The following is a 23,737-nucleotide window of genomic DNA, read 5'->3' on the forward strand; positions in this document are numbered from 1 at the left end:
ACAAAGCTTGAACAGGAAGATCATTCGATCTACAACTGAGCTATATCTACAGATGTCAATAATTCTTTTTCTTAAGAAGAAATCATTGCTAAGAGTTTATTATTTCCTTTGCCGGTGTATAAAATTATAAAAATTCCTCTATAAATTTTTTTTTTTTTTTTAACTATAAGAAAAAAAAAAACTATTTAGGATCGGACTTTTTTGATTTTCGATATTTATCGGATGAATTTCTGGGCGAAACATATCTAAGAACACTGGCAGACATATAAATTAGCTTTGTGTGAAATTTGCAAAAAATAGGCTTAGCAGTTTTGGAACCTGTAAGGAACTCTCACACACACACACACACATACATACATTATATAATAATATATATCGATATTATACCGACTTATCCTAGAAAGAAGATTGTAAATTTCAAAAATTATTTTTTTTAATTTACGAAAACAAATTTACCATGTTTTACTGATAAGTAACAGACGCGGCCATGTTTTCTCAAAATCATAACAAGGGGAGATAATCAGTGATTGTTTTGACAGTTTCCATGTGTATTAGGGTTGTCTTTCCTTTCCACGGATTCATTGATTGTAATATGGATGTTTTTCTTTTACCCTCATTGAAACAGAGTAAAATTTGATTTTCTTGAATAAAAAAAAAACTTGATCAAATTACGTGATTTTTGGAATTTGTCATCTTCATCCCGTGACTGGTACGTACATCATACAAACATTTCTGTATTTTCTTTAATTTTAAATGCCGCCATAAGTGCTAATTTGAATAAGTACCATTTTTCTAATTATTAATTTTTTTTTTTTTTTACGACCTACTTTTTCGAGCTGTTAACATGAAATCGCCTAAAAAAGTAGAATATTATTTTTGGGAGAATTAGAACGCGGCACAATTCCCCAGTAATACCGAATGTAAAAATCAACTTTTTTTTTTTTTTTTAATATTTTTTTTAATATTTTTTTTTTTTTAATATTTTTAAATATTTTTTAATATCTTTTTAAATCTTTTTTTTTAATATCTTTTTAATAATTCTTTTTTAATATCTTTTTTAATATTTAAAAAAAATATTTGTTAATATTTTTTTAAATATTTTAAAAAAATATTTTTTAATATCTTTTTAATAATTCTTTTTTTGAATATTCTTTTTAATATTTTTAAAAATCTTTAAAAAAATCTTTTTTGATATATATTTTTTTTTATATCATTCTTTTTTTGTATATTAAATGCCTCTAATTGTTCCTTTGTTTGTCTTCTTGTATTAGTCATGATTAGTTTTTGGTCGATAAATGATGAGTTATTATTCATCTTTCGATTCCTTTTTCTTTAAGCAAAAAAAAAAAAAAAAAAAAAAAAATTGTCTCAACACCAGACGAAAAAAACGAAACAAAAACAAAACAGAAGCGGAAAACATTTTCCTTTTCCAACATTTTTCCTACAAAAGCATATGTTTTGTTTTTTATAAAAAATTTTTTATATTGTTAACCCCGCACAAGGCATAGTATCGTTGAAGGATATATGACTACTACGATAGGGACCAGATTTATAGGGGGCAACACGGATGGGGAGTTTGGTAGCAAGATGTTTGATCATACAGTCAGGGAAACAGAGAGAATTCCGAAGGCAAGCAGTCCGAGGAAAGAAGCTATTAGATTAGAAAATCTTCTGGTATATAAGGGCCTCTACAGTGAAGGTGTTGGATTTTGCTGATTATCGAGTAAGTCTAATCGGGGAAGTACTTATAAAAAAGAACAAAGGGATGCAACACTGCAGTGATGCGACAGTGGCTGGAACTTCGCAGACTATTTTTATATTTTTCTTATTAGGTGAGGCTTTTATCAAGGCCCAGAGGCCACTCGAGGATAAGGGTTAATAAGCGTACATTGGTCAATGGGGCAGCGCCGTAGTTAGTAGTGGAAATTTGGTAAATTGGATTACTTAAGGGGAACGGCTCATCAAGAACTTGTTTACGTTGGACTTGAAGACGACCATATTGTAGTCAGCTGGAAAGCAGGAAAACAGAAGAGAGTTCCATAGACGTGCAGTTCTAAGAAAGAAACTTTGTTCATGGAATCTACGTTTAGGTTTAGGCACAGGTAAAGAGTGGGGGAAGTCATCGATAATGTTTTCAGCTAGACGGGTGTTTCTCGTGAAATTTACTGACGATCTGTTAAAAAATGCTGAAGATGCTGTGCCGCGTATGTATTTTCGAATCCATAAAATCTCTCATAGATTGGTCAGATCAAAGTTTGATGCAAAACTAATCCTCCATTGGGTGTGTCAAAGTAAAGTTGAAAATTAAAAATTCCACGTTAGGTTAGTTTAAGCAAGAAATTGGAATTTCCCGCTTTAGAAGTTAAGCTAGAGTTAGGTCTATGCATAGAGGAAGTCGTGTTATGGGAGGAAGTCAACAGTGACATGTAGGAGGAAGCATGTTGCAAACAAGCTGTAACGTTGCTGCCTCTTTAGATTTGGGCATCAAATTAATTGGACGTTTTTTCAAATTTTATTGTAAAATTACTTCATATAGTGACGTGTCATCGTTTTTGTTTTCTGAAATGCTTTTATATTTTATTTTTAAAGCTTGAAAGTTCAATTTGGCAAACATTGATAAAACTGTCGCCCTAGAAAAGACATGGTGCAATCAGATGGCCGTTGACAGATCCTGGGTGTGGCCGCAGGACCCGGCGCCAGCCGACAAGTCCAAAGAGACCCAGGTTTGACTTCAGAAGGAGTGCTACGACTTTGTACCCTTCTCTCCCAGCATTTTGAACCCGTATCAAGGCAGTGGTTGAGGCTGAAGGCGGCTACACTGAATAGATGTTAGTTCTACTACATAATCAAGTTACCGGAACTGATTTTTTTAATAAAAGTTTTAAAATAAATCTGTTTTCTTTAGGCCGACAATTTTATTGTTCTACCATATATGTATATGATTTTGTTGTTGTTCCTTCTTATGAAACGGATTTTTAATTTAATTATAATTTGATTTTTAAATTTTAAATTATCAATCACATTACTTAATATTGAATTAGCTCTAGGACATTTAACTATCGAGCTTATTATATATCTAAATTACAACGAGCACTTTCTGTTTCCTGTATTTTAATTAAACTAGTAATTTCACTGTTACATTAAAATACACTCAGCTCTTTAGACTATTGTTCTAATCTCCTTTAAATTATATATATATATATATATATATATATATATATATATATATATATATATATATATATATATATATATACATATAGATAGATAGATAGAGATAGATAGATAGATAAAGTGTGTGCATATATATATATATATATATATATATGTATATGTATATATGTATATATAATAGATAGAGATAGATAGATAGATAGATAGATAGATAAAGAAAGTGTGTGCATATATATATATATATATATATATATATATATATATATATATATATATATATAGCAGAGGTTCTCAACCGGCGTCCACATGGACCCTAAGGGTCCATGGAATATTTATGGGGGTCCACAGGCAAAACATAACAGAATGGGGGTCCACAACGATATTTTGGTGGTCCGTGAAGAAAACCAATTCAGAACAGTTTTTTTATTATTAAAAATTTAATTTCTACTGTCTGATCTCCATCGGCTTGACCATGGAAGAAACATTGTAATATTGTAATACAAGATATTGGTAAAGAATTATTATCACTCTAATTTATTATTTTTATTATTATTACTTATTACTTATTATTACTTATTATCATTATTATCATAATTATTATAGTTGTTGTAGAATACCTTATTTGCATTAAATTAGTTTTCATTCAAAAAATAAAGTTTAATTTTATCATATTTCTTTGATTATTAAAACCTCAAAATTTATGAGTGAAAAATAGAAGATTGTCTTATGACCAATAGTTATGAAGGGGTCCACCAAGATAAAAAGAAGGAAAAAGGTGTCCATAAGTAAAAAAAAAAAAAGGTTAAGATCACGGATATATAGTAATAAAAATTGGGTTGAAAAATAAATTTTCAATGATAAGCCATACTTATCCGGATAAAAACATTTCTACCTAGTTAAGAAGACAATATATATAAGTGACCTTGTCTATGTGTATATGTGCCTGAAGAACATCCTCTATCAAACTACTCTGTCAATTTTTCGTCTACAGATTTGAAACTTGATATATGGGGATATTCGGATCTGTGGAACAAATTTGATTTGGTTTTACATTGAAAAAAAAAAAAACCTCAAAAAAACAGCTGCTAATGTGCCAAAATTGGAAAATTGTAACTTGGCAGGCATAGGTCGATGTAATGTGTATGCTCTACGCATGCGCAAATATACATTTATATGTTTAAATGGATTAATTTCTCAAGTTTCGATGAGCATGATGCCTTAGCTGGTAACGAACAGCGTTGGAGAGCTAAATTGTTTGGTTTTGATTCTAGCTGATGGCACCCAAGTCATATTTTTTTTGTCAACTTTTCAAATCACCAACTGTATATTGCGTAAATTGGTTCTATAATAATAAATACGAAATCTGCATAAATTAAAATATCATATTTAAGAATATTTTACGACCGGGCAACGCCAGGCGGTCTGCTAGTAATATATATATTTATATATATTAGATAATATGGATATTGAGATTGCAGTAAAAGTTGAACGATTTTTGGATGCTATCCATTACGATTAATGGTAAAAATTTTGCAAAAGTGTAGTATAATGCAAATTTTCTACCGACCTGCATAGTTTTTCGGTTCTGAAACCTTTTTTAATTGTTTTTATTTCATAATTAGTTTCGTAGTCTAATAGGTCAGTAAAAAACATGGATCCAAGATGGCCGTCATCATTTTCTTCGTTTCTAGCTTCTATGTCGAATGTCGAACAACTGATGACTAAAACAAAAATAAAAATCCTCACCTAGTAACCGTCACTAAATGCATAAAAATGTAATTTTCGACCGCTCTGTATTATTTTAACTCACTGAAACTGTTTTAAAGTTCTTCTTCATCATCTCAAAATAAGTTGCATGTGGAAGCTTTTGAGTTAAAGTGATCGGTAATTTCTTTTCTTTTTTTTTTTTTACAAGTCTTCAAGGGTATAAAATAAATTCTGAAATACAAAACATTTATAAAATGTTTCAGAACTTAAAATCTATGCAGATCGATGGAAAATTAAATTTTCTTGCGTTTGGTAAAATTATTTGTTGTATATTTGTCTCCTCACCCCCCCTCCATCTCCTCCCCCCCTCCATCTCCCCCCCTCCATCTTTATTTTCTTGTAACTTATGCTGCACTTTGGCTAAAAATTGTTGTTTTGTTTTTTTTCGCGTAGTGTTTTTCGCCTGGTTCTGAGTCAAACGTTATCTTTTTTTTTTTTTTTTAACATTTCTCCAATAAGAATAAGAAAAAATATATCTTGAATTTTAAAAAAAAAAAGTAACAAAATTTGACGATAAAAAAGGAAAAAAAAAACGTCTCTCAAAGTCCTGCAACGTCAAGTTCCCGGGTCAGCTGGCAGACAACGCACGGTTCACATAAAAGCGCCGCGAAAAAATCTTCTACAACTGATCCCTGCAAGAAAAAAAAAAAAATTGAAATAAAACTTTTTAACGTCAAGAGTGTGAGTTTCACATAGAAACGTTGATTTAAATTTGAATGAAATAAAATACGCTTCAAGTGCGCTTGAAAGCCAAATCACAACGTAATATAAGTAAAATAAACAAATATTCTACTTGTTTGAAATTTATAACAAACATATTTCGGAGGTATGCTCCATCTTCAGTGTGTTGTATTGTTTCTTTTTTTTTCTTCTTTGCCATGTTGTAAATTTGGAGAAAGAAAAGAAAAATCTGTTTGCAAAGAGCGTTGTATCTGAGCGGTTGAATTTTGAAATGTTGGAACAGTGCGTAGGCAGCGCAAGAATAAGGTCAAGTGTGTGAGTTCCATTTAGAAACGTTGATTTAAGTTGAATAAAATAAAATACGCACCCACCTATTTATGTTACAAATTTCAAACAAGTAAAATATTTGTTTATTTTCCTAATATTACGTTGTGATTTGGTTTCAAGTGCACTTGATGCGTATTATATTTTATTTAAACTTTTTAATTTACTGTAAGTAAGGATAGGCAACCTATGAATCTATGAGACACATACAGCCCTCACATGTTCCATATGCGGCCCACAAATACTCTGTTTAAAACTTTTGAGCAATTTCAGGGAGTTTTATTGGGAAAGAATGAGATGTTAAAAAAAAACATGTATGACACAAATCTTTATAAAATGTCAGTCAGTCTGTCATACCTAAGTTTAAAATAATTGTCTTCTCATCTATTAGTTTTGTCTTTTTTTATTAGTTTTATCTGCTTTTCTATTATTTTTGTTTCCTTTTCTATTAGTTTTGTCTTTTTTCTATTAATTTTGTCTTTTTATCTATTAGTTTTGTCTTTTTATCTATTAGTTTTATCTTCTTATCTATTAGTTTTGTCTTCTTTTCTATTAGTTTTGTCTTCTTTTCTATTAATTTTGTCTTCTTTTCTATTAGTTTTATCTTCTTATCTATTAGTTTTGTCTTCTTTTCTTTTCTATTAATTTTGTCTCCTTATCTATTAGTTTTGTCTTTTTTCTATTAGTTTTGTCTTCTTTTCAATTAGTTTTGTCTTTTCATCTTATCTATTATTTTCTTTTCAATGATTTCAGGTAATGAACAGGAATTGAATTGCGAAACGATAGCTTTTTTTTTTGTTAACAGAAATAAAATCGAGAATCTGAGATTTTGTTCTTTTCTTTAAAGCTACACACTATTATAAATCATGAAAGAGGAATAATAATAATAATAATAATAATAATAATAATAATAATAATAATAATAATAATAAAAAGGAAGGAAACTTACACTCAGATTAAAAAAAAAAAAAGACAGAAAAAAATGATCGCATGATTCATTATGCCTATTTGACATCCGGGACATCCTCACGTGATCTTGTACTTCGTTATTTTTCAAGTACATTCGCCTGAGTCAAACACTTACGAAAATTCTCTCATTTGATACACACACACACACACACACACACACACACACACACACACACACACACACACAATTAGAAGAGTTTGAATTACCTACTAGACATTATCAGAAAAATAGGGCATGACGATAATTGTTCCTACAAATAAATTCTGATTAACCCCTGTAAGACGCAAGATATTGAACTAGAGATCACGTCAGGAACATGTGTGCACATATGTAGCCAAATAATGTTTGTATAATAAAACATAATATATATAATAATTATCATTACCATTAGCCGAATGGATACGGTCCTTGCTAATCAAGCCAGAGATGACGTGTCGCCGGGTTCGAATCTATCGACTGGTGTTAATCGTGACACCCTGCACTGAAAATTCCCGAAAGGATGAAACACTAGTGTCTGTAGGTATTTAATTATTATAGTAAAAAACAAAATAATCATGACAACCCCTTTAAGAAACTCGTTTCTTATCGTTGAGCACTTTCAGTCGAATTAAGTCGGTCAATTTAGCTCTTATGCACAGATCATCATATAATGATTAGATGTTTAATTTCAACGTTATTTCCACGCTGTTAACGGGAGCCGAATGGATACGGTCCTTGCTAATCAAGCCAGAAATGATTTGTGTCGCCGAGTTCGAATCTATCGACTGATGTTAATCGTGATACCCTGCACTGAAGATTCCCGAAAGGATGAAACACTAGTGTCTGTAGGTATTTAATTATTATAGTAAATCATTATATATATATATATATATATATATATATATATATATATATATATATGACAAAAGTCTATATTCCAAGTTTCAAGATGTTGACCATCTTACCGTTTATTTCTTTAAGTACATTGACGTGCACAATTCGTGAAAGCACCTGTTTCATAGTGCAGAATCAATTGTATGCTCTGTAGTTGCATCGAGCTTCATAAATTAAAGGACTCGTGTAAATAAAAGGTGAAATATAATTGAATAAAAATATTTCCGCATAAATCACACACACACACACACACACACACACACACACACACACACACAGACATGAACCGCCCCCTTAAGTAAGACACTTTATCAAATCTCCAACACTAACGTACTGTACACACAATAACCCCTATCCCCGAGTGGCTTCCGGGCTTTGATAAGTGGTGACTACCTTGTAATATATATATATATATATATATATATATATATATATATATATATATATATATATATATATATATAGTCGTAGAAATTTTCCGGTTGGTATCTGGAGGCGCATTTATTCACTGGGAGAGATGAATTCCTAATTTTCTTTAAGACATGCATGCATCTAGGAAACGGAAAAAAACTCTGATGTAAAAACCTGCAGTTAGTGGTTGGTTCTACACAAAGCCTTCACCACTAAAAGCAAATCATCTCCGTGGATTTCTGAACAACTTAGTTGTTGTGGCTGAACCTCATACGTCAAATTCGTAGAATCAAATAATTAGCTCAGCGAAGTATTATACTAGGAAACATCACGTGCTTCTCGGCTGTTATGAAAAACATGAGGAAGGATGGTCGAAATAAAAGTTTATACGGAAGTGAGGATTAAATTCATTTTTTCGCTTACCTTTATACTGAATAGCGTTCGGATTTTGACTCTGAAGCCATACATTGCACATGGAATCAAAGGTACAAACGGCGACTCTCCAATGCGCATGCCCATCGTGTATTTGAAATATGGCCAACAGCATATTGACGTCATGCCTTAAAAGAAAAGAAAAGAAAGAAAATGCAACCCATTAAAATATGATGCCATAAAAATTTGTCAAGTCTGAAAAAAAAAACAACAACAACAAAAAAAACCCTCCAAAAATTGTACGTAAAAATCAAATCATCCCTTTTTTAGTGCGGAATCCAGTGTCATCAATCTGGAGGAAAAAATTATTATTTGGCGATTGTGCAGCATAATTAAAAAAATAAATAAATAAAAAAAAGTAGTGAAAAAGAAATAGACAACAAATAACTGTTACCAAACGCAAGAAAATTTACTTTTATATGTACCGTTATAATTTTTACGTGTGTTTACCAATTTCGAGATTTATCATTTACGCATTTGTTAGCGTCACTTTTACTTAGCCAATCACATAATAGTTTCCTCACATGAGGGTCGGTAAAATGTTTCTAAATATGTGTTGTACATTACCAGTTCTTGCAAAGGTAAAATTATTTCATATACGTGCTGTAAATTACCTATCCTACGGAAGTTACAATTATTTCATACATGTATAATAACCATCCTAGGGTAGGTAAAATATTCTTTTGCTCGAAATAGCAAATGATACGTAGACATTAATAATTCCTCTATCCTAAGAATAACAAATATGTCCAAAATCAGCTTCAATTTTCTTATTGTTTATACAGTCCCGAACAGCGCCGGGGTAGCTCTGCTAGTCAGACAATAGTTCTCTAACATAGCCGCAAATTTCATAACGTTTAGAAGAGATTTTTTTTTACATAGGCATCACCACTTATCAAAGCCCAGAGACCACTCGAGGATAAGGGTTAAGAGTATACAGTAGTCAATTGGACAATATAGTAATGGAAATTCGGTAAATTGGTGGAACGGCTCATCAAGAACTTGTTTACATTGGACTTGAACACAGCCATATTGTAGTCAGCTGGAAAACAGGAAAACGGAAGACAGTTCCACAGGCGTGCACTTCTAAGAAAGAAGCTTTGTTCATGGAATCTACGTTTAGGTTTAGGCACAGATAAAGAGTTGGAGAGATTATTGATGGTGTTTTCAGCTAGACGAGTGTTTCTTGTGAAAGTTTGGCGAGGGAGGACCATAGATTGAAGCCCAGTCGAGCACTTGTCATGAAAATAACGATAAAGCAGAGACAAACTCGCAACATCTCTTCTGTGAGATAGAGGTTTCAAGGAAGAGAAAAGGACATCTACGAGGCTACGAAGTCTATTTTGAACTCTATCAAGGCAGGGCAAGTCTTAGCAAGACTGGCAGCTATGATTGAAACTACGCAAACTTGCCCAAGTAAAAGCAACAATAACTAATATATAAGTTTTACATCTAATGAAATCACGTGAAAAGTATACATATACGTAGAAAATTAAAAATTCTTGCCTTTGGATACAGTTATTTGTTTGTTGGATTATTTTGCACCCTTTTATTTTTGATTTTGAACTACACTGTACAAGGGTCTATTATTTTTTGTTTGTTTCCTCCTTACATAACAGTGCGGATACGCGTATGCAAATGATTGAGCCGTAAGTGAGATGACGTCACGGCAAGGAAGAAGGAAAAAATTATTTAAAAAAAGAACGTGTGCGCAGATGAGGATCACGTTCAGAAAGCCAGAGATAAACATGTGGTCCGAGAGCGACAGAAAAAAATAATACGTGCTAAACATGGTTGGGCAGGGACGGCGTACTTGGAAATAAATGTTCTGTTGTTTTACTGAAGAAGAAAAAAAAAAGGAGTCGAGTTATTCCTTTGTCTTGGGTTTCTTTGCGACAGTGTCTACATGTTACCACGTGCGTAGCGTTACACTCATTTTCGGTATTGACAACATTAAAAAGTAAAAAGCAATGGAAATCTATTAGTATGCTGTAGATTAGCATTATTGTCAGATACCAAAGGGATTTGGATCCCAAGTCGTGTTTGAATCTGAAGAAATAACGAGGCAGACAAAGCAGCCAAAACTACCTGAAAAGGAGACCATCAACAACGAATTCAATGTTCCTTGCACAAGCGCTGAAATAAATGTTCATGCATACATGCATACGTTGGAGAGAAATAGTAGATTGGGACAATAACATCTTCGATAAGTTTTTGATGATACAACGCATTCTGAGAGAATGCGAACATGGCAACAGGAAATGACGAAGGCAAGAAGCGGTCGTCATTTCCCAAATCCATAGAGAATTGCATCAGCCGTGAGATATCTACTGGAGGATCCCACGATTTTTCCAGCGACCTTGGCAACAGATTTGATGTACGAGTTCCATTTCAGATCAGGAGTAAAGGTCAAGCCCAGAAGCTTGTCAAAAGATGGAGCCTCCCCACCCCCCAAGACATTCATTCATCGTTCATGGCATAATCCATTTCTCCGTTTCTATATTAATAAAATAACAAAACTAGTCTCAAAATTTTAAAGTATCTCATGTCGTATAATGGTTTTCGGGCGAAGATCACAATGTAGTATCTGTTCTGATGCTTCACCTTTTCTGTCTTCGGTCAGTGGAGGAGAAATCCTTCATGACTGAGACAATTCTTATTTTTGTTCTTATCCAGAGTGCCCCTTTTTGGGGAGCAAACGAGAGTCACTTATTTATTTAATTCACACACACACACACACACACACACACATCAGTTGTTGGAAATCGCAACGTTGGATAGCACAACGTCTTCTTCTCACACTAATTCTAACCTGACTGGACAATTGTGTCGCCTACATCCGGGCTCTTATAATAAAAGTATATAATAATATATAATAATAAAAAAAAAAAAAAAAAAAAAAATCCCAAAGTCTCGTGCTCAAATCCTTTATATTAAAGGATTTGAGCGCGAGACATTGGGCTTTTTTTTTTTCTTCTTTTATAACTCCACTAGGTAACGATTCGTGTTCCAGTGTCTGCTGACGTTCAGCTACCGGTTTCGAGTGACTGATCCCGTCTTGCTCCGGTTGATCATGAATACACGATCTCCATTGCCAATAAGTTACCGTTGCGGTTTTCGGTAAATAAAACACAATATTTATCCTCTTTAAACGAATATCAGTGTCTATCAATCTTCTTTGCTGTTATCTCTTTGCCTTTGTGTTTACTTTGCGAGTTGTACGACTGATTGTCACCTTCACATCTGTCGGCACTCTACAACAAGTCGACTCAAAATGCAAGCTAAGGCGAACCTCACAAAGCATCCTCCTCTGAACTGACAAACATCACTACCCGCACGAGACATGAAGAATTACTACAAGATTCCTAACAGGCAACGTAACTTTTTTCGGTAATCTCCAAAAATACCGTTAGGGCTTACAACATGGCCGCCAGAAGAGTCAACAAAAAACTGCGAATAAAATATATAAAACTCGTAATTTCTGTTTTTAAAGTGGGTTGTCAATTTTCTTTATGAAATATACTTCCAAAATAAACTATTACAGTCGTTTAAAACATAGAAGTATTATTTTTTATTTTTTAAAAACAATGTTTACAAAATGTCTACGCACGTTCGTAGACATTTTGTAAACATTGTTTTTAAAAAATAAAAAATAATACTTCTATTATGTTTTAAACGACTGTAATAGTTTATTTTGGAAGTATATTTCATAAAGAAAATTGACAACCCACTTTAAAAACAGAAATTACGAGTTTTATATATTTTATTCGCAGTTTTTTGTTGACTCTTCTGGCGGCCATGTTGTAAGCCCTAACGGTATTTTTGGAGATTACCCTTTTTTCCTTCAAATTAATACACTGGCTAGGATTTCTAACAATGTAAATGTTTTTGACGTTGCAGTTTAGTAAAACTTCTGGTCCTTCAATGTGAGAAAGAATTCTCACACAGCCAGCCATATTCAATTCTTAGTGTCTCAACTGAAAGTTATCGACAGAATCTTATAGTGAAATAAAAAAAAAATTAAAAAAATAAAGTCAAACAGGTTTAAAACAATTTCAGAACTTTAAAACTATGCAGGGTGGTAACAAATGAAAAAAATTTGCGTTTGGTCATAGTTATTTGTTGTATATTTCGTTTGTTTTCGATTTCTCGTTTGTTTACTATACTGCATGAATGCCAAGAAAAATAAATACGAAATTTTAGCGTTAATCAAAAACTACGGTAGGCCAAAACGGGAATATTTGAAGGTTGTAATTTGTCAACTGAATATATTGCCGATGCCATTTTTAATATAATCGTTAGGATGATCTACCCTATTGCGTCACTACATGGACTCTTCCAGCTACTACGAACAATGATACTCGCAAAAGTCTGAGTCGCACGAAGATATTCGCTCTACACAGGTCTGAACGCTTCTTTCTTAGAACTGCCCGTCTATAGACCACTGTTCTGCTGGCTTGCTTCTTGACCGAGTACAATATCGTTGCCTTCAAGTTCAACGTAAACCAGTTCGGAAAAGTCTGACGATGTTCACTCTACACAGGTCTGAACGCTTCTGCCCACTCCCCCGTTCCCCCAGCAACCTGCTTTTAAGGTGCCCGGGCACACCCCAAAATCACGTGTGCGACGTGATTTTTCGAGAACTGTTCGAGACCGTGGACATTAAAAGACCACGGTCGCCATCTTGGATCTTTTCGTTTTTCCTTCTCAGCCCGCACAACAGACAGACACGTTTATGCGGTAAGCCTTCTCTATTTTCCTCACAGTGGTCAACACGCACACACGCAGAATTCACATGACATCAGGTCAAATTCCATCGCCATCCCGTTGTATTATCATGCTTATTCGCACGATGTTGTTTATTTTCTAAATTGGCATGCACAATACTAAGAGGATTTTAACTCAAAATTATTTATCTTTTAATAATCTATATTCCTATAATTTTTTTTTTTTTTTTGTGAATTGATATTCATATTAAAAAATCTTTTTTTATCTATTTAAAAAGAAAATACAACTTTGTTCTATGAGTCGTTGAATTGCATTCATCTGCAAAAGATCTAGCTAATTTGCATATTCTTTTAAACGTTCATTTTAATTATTTTCCTATTAGTTTTTTTCGTTTTCTTATAGTTAACTATTACGTGTAATTATATTCATGCAGATATTCTACATGATTTATACTTGCGTAATATTTACGTACAAAGCTTATAGTAAACACAAACCTCTTTCTATATATATTTATGTATGCGTATATATATATTTGTTTAAAAAAATTTGTCTATCAAACTCCTCTGTCAGTTTTTGGTCTACAGACATGAAACTTAATATATAGGGTATTCGAACCAATGCAGAAATTTATATTTGGGTTTTGGCCGGGGAAAATCGGTGCAAAAATGTGAAAATTAAAAAAAAAAAATGCCAGGTGAAATTCGAATGATGGTATTACGAATATGCATGCGTAATGTAATAGCTATTGGTTCATGTTTTAATTTTTAGCCCTACGGCAAACATATCTTCATAGGTCAGGCATTAACGTTAAAGGAAAAAGTAAATCGTAAGTTAAACGTTTTGGTTTCGATTCTCGGTGGTGGCGCACAAGTAATTTTTTTTTAAACTTTTTAAATCATTACTATATATTGGGTCCAAGAAAATATAAATAATAAATACGAAATCTGCATTATCAAAATTACATATTTAAGCGTATTTTACGACCGAGCAATGCTGGCGGCCTGCTAGTATTTAACCAAAAACAACAAAAAAACATTTTGTTTCCATTAACCGCAATATTCAACGCTTATCCTTTTTCTTTTTCAAAAGATTTAAAAAATAAATACAAGTTAAATATATTTTTTTAAAAAACTTTCTTTCTCTTTTTTCTTTTCGATTTTCTTATTAGTTTGTTCACGCTGAGGATGTGGCATCCTACCAGATGGCACACATTCACATGCGCTATCATATATTCCGACCAAGAGATCTTTTTAAGATTCTGACTGTTCCATCAAGTGTAGTTTTTTAAATCTCTCTCTTGCACTTAGTTCATCGGGTATATTCAGCAGGTAGTTATTGAAATTCTTTTCCATGAGTCCAGTTGCATCTATAATTACTGGAATGATGGAAATCTTCCTACGATTCCAGTTTCTTTTCATGTCGTACATACATTGTTATCTTTTCCCTCTCAGCTCTGTTTAACCCAGCATCATTGAGGATAATAACTTCTACTAGGGTTGCTTCTTTCTCCTTCTTGTCCCATGTCATTATGTCATGTTTAATAATTTCGTTTTCAAACTACGTAGCTGTAAGAATTGCATAATCATAGTGAATGGTGTATGACTTATTTCCAACTGTTTTTGCTGGTAAACATGTTCCCAGGACTTGCTGCTGCATTCAATAGGCAACTTTTTTGCAGATATTTACACGCTTCCTTGTGTTGTATTGTATATCAGCTAGTGATGGGACGATTCCAATAGTTTTCTTGATTCCGATACAATTACCGATTCCGTACTAAATTCCCGATTTCGATACAATTACCAATTCCGTACTAAATTCCCAATTCCGATACAATTACCGATTCCGTACTAAAATCCCTAATTCCGATACAATTCCCGATTCGATACAATTACCGATTCCGTACTAAATTCGATACAATTACCGATTCCGTACTAAATTCCCGATTTCGATACAATTACCGATTCCGTACTAAATTCCCGATTTCGATACAATTACCGATTCCGTACTAAATTCCTGATTTCGATACAATTACCGATTCCGTACTAAATTCCCGATTTCGATACAATTACCGATTCCGTACTAAATTCCCGATTTCGATACAATTACCGATTCCGTACTAAATTCCCGATTTCGATACAATTACCGATTCCGTACAAAATTCCCGATTTCGATACAATTACCGATTCCGTACTGAATTCCCGATTCGATACAATTACCGATTCCGTACTAAATTCCCGATTTCGATACAATTACCGATTCCGTACTAAATTCCCGATTTCGATACAATTACCGATTCCGTACTGAATTCCCGATTCGATACAATTACCGATTCCGTACTAAATTCCCGATTTCGATACAATTACCGATTCCGTACTAAATTCCCGATTTCGATACAATTACCGATTCCGTACTAAATTCCCGATTTCGATACAATTACCGATTCCGTACTGAATTCCCGATTCGATACAATTACCGATTCCGTACTAAATTCCCGATTTCGATACAATTACCGATTCCGTACTGAATTCCCGATTCGATACAATTACCGATTCCGTACTAAATTCCCGATTTCGATACAATTACCGATTCCGTACTGAATTCCCGATTCGATACAATTACCGATTCCGTACTAAATTCCCGATTCGATACAATTACCGATTCCGTACTAAATTCCCGATTCGATACAATTACCGATTCCGTACTAAATTCCCGATTCGATACAATTACCGATTCCGTACTAAATTCCTGATTTCGATACAATTACCGATTCCGTACTAAATTCCCGATTTCGATACAATTACCGATTCGATACAATTACCGATTCCGTACTAAATTCCCGATTTCGATACAATTACCGATTCCGTACTGAATTCCCGATTCGATACAATTACCAATTCCGAGACAATTACCGATTCCGTACTAAAATCCCTAATTCCGATACAATTCCCGATTCGATACAATTACCGATTCCGTACTAAATTCTCGATTTCGATACAATTACCGATTCCGTACTAAATTCCCGATTTCGATACAATTACCGATTCCGTACTAAATTCCCGATTTCGATACAATTACCGATTCCGTACTAAATTCCCGATTTCGATACAATTACCGATTCCGTACTAAATTCTCGATTTCGATACAATTACCGATTCCGTACTAAATTCTCGATTTCGATACAATTACCGATTCCGTACTAAATTCTCGATTTCGATACAATTACCGATTCCGTACTAAATTCCCGATTTCGATACAATTACCGATTCCGTACTAAATTCCCGATTTCGATACAATTACCGATTCCGTACTAAATTCCCGATTTCGATACAATTACCGATTCCGTACTAAATTCCCGATTTCGATACAATTACCGATTCCGTACTAAATTCCCGATTCCAATACAATTACCGATTCCGTACTAAATTCCCGATTTCGATACAATTACCGATTCCGTACTAAATTCTCGATTTCGATACAATTACCGATTCCGTACTGAATTCCCGATTCGATACAATAACCGATTCCGTACTACATTCCCGATTTCGATACAATTACCGATTCCGTACTGAATTCCCGATTCGATACAATTACCGATTCCGTACTAAATTCTCGATTTCGATACAATTACCGATTCCGTACTGAATTCCCGATTCGATACAATTACCAATTCCGTACTAAATTCCCGATTTCGATACAATTACCGATTCCGTACTGAATTCCCGATTCGATACAATTACCAATTCCGTACTAAATTCCCAATTCCGATACAATTACCGATTCCGTACTAAAATCCCTAATTCCGATACAATTCCCGATTCGATACAATTACCGATTCCGTACTAAATTCCTGATTTCATACAATTACCGATTCCGTACTAAATTGCCGATTTCGATACAATTACCGATTCCGTACTAAAATCCCTAATTCCGATACAATTCCCGATTCGATACAATTACCGATTCCGTACTAAATTCTCGATTTCGATACAATTACCGATTCCGTACTAAATTCCCGATTCCAATACAATTACCGATTCCGTACTAAAATCCCTAATTCCGATACAATTCCCGATTCGATACAATTACCGATTCCGTACTAAATTCTCGATTTCGATACAATTACCGATTCCGTACTGAATTCCCGATTCGATACAATTACCGATTCCGTACTAAATTCTCGATTTCGATACAATTACCGATTCCGTACTGAATTCCCGATTCGATACAATTACCGATTCCGTACTAAATTCTCGATTTCGATACAATTACCGATTCCGTACTAAATTCCCGATTTCGATACAATTACCGATTCCGTACTAAAATCCCTAATTCCGATACAATTCCCGATTCGATACAATTACCGATTCCGTACTAAATTCTCGATTTCGATACAATTACCGATTCCGTACTAAATTCCCGATTTCGATACAATTACCGATTCCGTACTAAATTCCTGATTTCGATACAATTACCGATTCCGTACTAAATTCCCGATTTCGATACAATTACCGATTCCGTACTAAATTCTCAATTTCGATACAATTACCGATTCCGTACTAAATTCCCGATTTCGATACAATTACCGATTCCGTACTAAAATCCCTAATTCCGATACAATTCCCGATTCGATACAATTACCGATTCCGTACTAAATTCTCGATTTCGATACAATTACCGATTCCGTACTAAATTCCCGATTCCGATACAATTACCGATTCCGTACTAAATTCCCGATTTCGATACAATTACCGATTCCGTACTAAATTCCCAATTCCGATACAATTACCGATTCCGTACTAAAATCCCTAATTCCGATACAATTCCCGATTCGATACAATTACCGATTCCGTACTAAATTCTCGATTTCGATACAATTACCGATTCCGTACTAAATTCCCGATTTCGATACAATTACCGATTCCGTACTAAATTCCTGATTTCGATACAATTACCGATTCCGTACTAAATTCCCGATTTCGATACAATTACCGATTCCGTACTAAATTCCCGATTTCGATACAATTACCGATTCCGTACTGAATTCCCGATTTCGATACAATTACCGATTCCGTACTGAATTCCCGATTCGATACAATTACCGATTCCGTACTAAATTCCTGATTTCGATACAATTACCGATTCCGTACTAAATTCCCGATTTCGATACAATTACCGATTCCGTACTAAATTCCCGATTTCGATACAATTACCGATTCCGTACTAAATTCCCGATTTCGATACAATTACCGATTCCGTACTAAATTCCCGATTTCGATACAATTACCGATTCCGTACTAAATTCCTGATTCCGATTCTTTATAAATATCTAATTATTTAACTATAAGATTGTTAGTTCTCCCAATTTTCATAAAAACACATGTTAAATATGCAGATATTTTCCTAAACGTCAAAATACACTTGTGGAGGATGATCTATCGATTTTAGCTTTACTGGTATTTTAAAATCAATAATTATTTATTATTTTATCATTATTACCAGCAATGGAAGATTTTACTTTAAACAGAATCAAATAAAAAAAGACAATAAAAAAAATCGTTTTGGCATTGGAAAACAGGCACCAATTTTTCCGATTCTGATACCAATTCCGATGCCCTCAAATCTTCCGCTTTTTCCGATTCCAAATTCCGATTAATCCTCCCAACACTAATAGTAGCCGTTCCCCAATAGAACCTTACAGCTAGATGTCAGATGGCTCACACTCTCTACTTCTGTGTGGCAGAACCTGCACTTGTTATTGCTGAGACCACTCCTCTTTTTAAAAGCATTGGTCATCACTAGGGCTATTATTTTGACTCTCGAGTATATATCAATATCTTATATGCTTTTATATAGAGTGATGTGGTTCTCGATTGATTAACCGTGTCTAACTGTGTTGGATATATACTCGAGAGTCAAAACAATGAAAAGAATATTCTCTTGTCATAGCCCTAGTCATCACTCCTCCATCTTAGGCAGCCATTATAATCATCTCCTGATTGTAGTGGAACAATCCTCTGTTTAGCCAGTCTTGCAATACGCCCTAACAGGAAATGTGGGTTGCCATTTTTTTTTTTTTTTTTTTTTACCCACCTTCAAGGTTTGCGGTAAAACGCAACTAAATACCGCTGTAATTCAACTAGACGACCCACCCCTCAATCAAGTATCAGAATCATTGGCTTAATTGGTCTAGGTGAGCTCATCGCCGCTTCTAATAAGTGTTTGCCGTCTCTCTATAAACAAATACATTAAAAAGAAAATGGCTAACCGGAAGCACATTTAACCCTTTGATCTGCGGAGCTTAACACTTTACTATTCTATTTATCAACTAATCAGAAAGCCGGGATATAATGACGTAGCTAAGTGATAAAGCAGGCGGTGGGAGTGGCCTCTTTTCAAGTGACCCGTGGAAGTTTTGCTAAAAGGAAAAAAGATTCTCAACGTAAAATTTATAAGTTTTTTTTTTTTTTTTTTTTTTAAATTAAAAAGTATGTAATAAAGGCGTTTAACTATAAGTAAATTGACGTTCATATACACGGCGGAACGATAAATTTGTCGCTATAAAAGAAGGAAATAAAGGATAAAATGAGAAGAAGAAGAAACATGTACTCTTGATAATCGTATTACCTAACATACAGGGCGGAACAATACATTTGTTGCCCTAAAGAAAACAAAACCACAGCTTTATTTTAAAACTTTTATTGAAAAAAAAAACTCGATTCAAGTAACTTGATTATGTAGTAGAGCTGACATCTATTCAATGTAGCCGCCTTCAGACTCAATCACCGCCCTGATACGGGTCCAGAACTAGATTTCATAGCAACCTCTTTCCCACAGAAGAGATGTTGCTGCTCTATCGTTATTTTCATGGCAAGTGCTCGTCTGAGCTCCAATCTATGATCCCCCCTCGCCAAACTTTCACGAAAAACACTCATCTAGCTGAAACCACTATCAATAATTTTATCCACTCTTTATGTGCCCAAGATTCCATGAACAAAGTTTCTTTCTTAGAACTGCACGCCTGTGGAACTCTCTTCCATTTGCCTGCTTTCCAACTGACTGCAATATGTTCGTCTTCAAGTCCAACATAAACAAATTCTTGATAAACCATCCTCTTAAGTAATCAAATTTACCAAATTTCAACTTCTAATGATTACTACGATATTGTTCCATAGACTACTGTACACTTGTTATCCTTGAGTGGCCTCAGGGTCTTGATAAGAGGTGAATTCTTTTGTAAAAAAAAAAAAATGGTTAAGGGCATGTTGTCAGAAAAAAAATCTAAAAGTTTTGTAAATTGTCCGGCAACATTGAGTACCCTAGTGGATTCACTGACAATCTGTGTTAGCAAGGGACAAATAATGACAAAACCTCCCTTCATCGTCTGTTCTTTTGTCAACATTGGAATCTCCACAGACGTGAATGTTGGCCGAAGAATGAGCAGACAGGATGTGATCAACTTTCCAAGTGATACTCTTGAATATAGTAACTCCATCATTGTTGGGGTGACAGAGGGTAAATATGAATGCTGTGAGTAAGTGTTACCTGGAAGAGCATGTAAGGAGAGTTTATGGTCTTCTTTGGAGGTGTCCCTGCTACATGGGGAAGGCGTTCCTAATATAGATATATATTCCATCTTCTTAGCAATCTTGAGGGTCGAGTTAGAAAGTCAAGTCAGAATAACTATTGATGGAGAAATTGGTCAAGAAAACAATGGAACTAATGTTAGTTTCGCACAAGAACAACAGATTTAGATTTTATCTTCCATAAATAGGGCAGAAGCTGCTAGAAAGGACTTATCCTGCCTTGATAGAGTTCAAAATAAACTTCGTAGGCTTGTGGGGGATGTCCTTTTCTCTTCCCTGCAACCTCTTTTTCACAGAAGAGATGTTGCGAGTTTGTCTCTGCTTTATTGTTATTTTGATAGCAAATGCTCGACTGAACTCCAATCTGTGGTCCCCCCTCGCCAAACTTCTACAAGAAACACCTGTATAGCAGAAAAGACTATCAACAATTTCCCCCACTCTTTATCTGTGCCTAAACCTAAACGTAGATTCCATGAACAAAGCGTCTTTCTTAGAACTGCACGCCTGTGGAATTGTTTTCCTGCTTTCCAGCTGACTACAATATGGTTGTCTTCAAGTCTAATGTAAACAAGTTTTTGACGAGCCGTTCCATATGAGTTACCAAATTTCCATTACTAACGATTACTATATTGTCCAATTTCTACTGTACACTCTTTAACCCTTATCCTCGAGTGGCCTCTTGGCCTTGATTAGTAGTGATGCCTATGTAAAAAAAAGAAAAATAGATTTCAATTCCTGGAAGTTTGGAACGTAGACCCTTGACGTTAAAGGAGACCTTGCAGTGAGAGTCTGCGTTGGAATTTGGTGTTTTAAATTTTCTCGTTTGTTTGTTGGAAATTTTCATAAGCTTAATGAATTTGCGGAAGGCGCCAGCAGAGTTAGATAGAGAATAAGTAAAACCAGATAGTAAAAAAAAATGAAGGTTTTTGAAGATCAATAAAAAGTAAAAGACATAGAATTCCCACTAATCGGGAGCCCCCCTCCAGAAGCTGCCGCAGACTCCATTCATTAAATGGTGGTAGCTCCCTCCAGTCTTGACAGACTATGGATACCCACTCAAAGGGTGCCCGCATGTGAAATTTTTCTGCTAAGAGCTGCACAATTTGCAACCACGCCTCTCCTGAATTGGCATTGTTAAGTACTAGTGACGACTGGAAACAAACAAGATAAACAGAAAGCACATACAGCGCCTAGAATTACCAAAATGGCCACCCATCTGCTACTAGCCAGGCTCAACGCTGCCTAACTATGGTGATTTGACAAGAACCAGTGTGTCAACGTGATTGTAAATCGTAATGCATCAGCCTCGGTATTTTACACCTGCATTACATGATTTTTGGAGTACGATAGTTTCTTTCCATCACTGGTAGGTGTATTGTTGTCGTTTATATAACTGTGTCTATGCATGTCTAGTGTATATAAGGTAATACGTGTTTCTGTAATCGATGCTCGTGTGTCGTCTAGTGGTTAGAATTATAAGGACAGTTACTTTTCTTTGTAGATTGGGTGTCTGTACGTGTCGATGTGTTACGTGTATATTTAATAGGCTTTCTATGTATGTGGGTGTTTTCACATATTCAAAACAATAACGAATGGGACAATAAAACGAACAGTCTTTAACAATAACGAATAACACCCTTGTCTGCTTGACACCCCACAGGTCGTATACCTTATTCATTGTCTCCCTCTCCTTTGACAGCAGACACCTGAAATGAAGGAAACTTCTTCCGAATGGACACCAAAAACGCCGAGTTATTATTTTCAGATCTTTTTTCCAAATGTTCCATATCTCGGAGTTTGCAGTTTAAAAAAAAAAAAAAATTTTTTATTACATTTTCACCCCAAACAAGGCACATTGCCACTTTGATGTAGGGGACTACTATCAGGGATATAAGCTACAGGGTACTATGTAGGGAGTTGGGTAGCAAGATGTCGGTTCACGTTACACTTGAGCTTCTGCATGACAGTACAGTTGGGGAAGCAGGAACTCGGAAGGGAATTCCACAGTCTAGCGGTTCTGGGGAAGAAACTACTGGAGTAGAAGGCTCTCTTACATCTAGGGATCTCTACTGTGAAGGAGTAGGATTTACCTGCTTGTCGGGTTTGTCTGGGGTATTTACGTCGAGGGGGTACAAGTGCTTGCAGTTCGTCAGAGCATTCACCGTTAAAGTACTTGTAGAACAGGCAGAGGGATGCAACATTTCGTCGATGGGACAGAGGCTGAAGCTTAGATGACAGTTCAGGACCTATCAGATTGGCGACTCTCTTTTGAACCTTGTCTAGGAGCGAGAGACTCGTGGCAGATGCACCAGCCCAAATATGACAACAATACTCCGTACATGGGCGAATGGTGACTTTGTAGAGGTACAGGATACTTTCGGGCGTTAGTAGTTTTCTAGCATGGTAAAGGGAGCCTTTTAATCTTCTTCTTTACATTTTCCTAACTAGCTAACTCACAACTCGTCTCTTCAACTCCCTGTTACATTTATGTGTCTCTTATGTCAGTCAGTGTTTGCCGCGTGAACCACATCGTTGTTTACTTAAACCAAATTCCAAACTAGCTTTGTTTGTTTTTCGTTTATTCATAAAATTTTTTTCTTGACCTAAAATCTCCCAGTTAAATATTTAACATAAATATTTTAACTAACATTCTTTTCTTTGAAACATTTTTCTGGATATTCTTTTAACCTAAATAATTTAATACTTAATAATAATCATTATGACCCTTTGCACTGTCGCCATAACATAACACAGATACTACGCTCTGATTATAGTCGCAACCTAACATTAGGCA

General features: G+C 34.7%; 1 protein-coding gene across 1 annotated transcript in view; it reads right to left on the reverse strand.

Annotated features, from left to right (window-relative positions):
• Window positions 1-5,046: 5,046 nt before the first annotated feature.
• Window positions 5,047-23,737, reverse strand: part of LOC145261070 (cornifelin homolog) — a 117,557-nt gene continuing 98,866 nt past the window's right edge. Inside the window, exons 3-4 of the mRNA XM_080119239.1 lie at window positions 8,624-8,760; window positions 5,047-5,573 (exon numbers count right to left, since the gene is read on the reverse strand). Coding sequence (XP_079975365.1) covers window positions 5,481-5,573; window positions 8,624-8,760 — 230 coding nt within the window. The 3' untranslated portion in view covers window positions 5,047-5,480. The remainder of the gene's footprint in view (window positions 5,574-8,623; window positions 8,761-23,737) is intronic.

This window comes from Euprymna scolopes, chromosome 37 (assembly GCF_053919585.1).
Source record: "Euprymna scolopes isolate OS-2025 chromosome 37, ASM5391958v1, whole genome shotgun sequence".
In the NCBI taxonomy this organism is placed as follows: Eukaryota; Metazoa; Mollusca; class Cephalopoda; order Sepiida; family Sepiolidae; genus Euprymna; species Euprymna scolopes.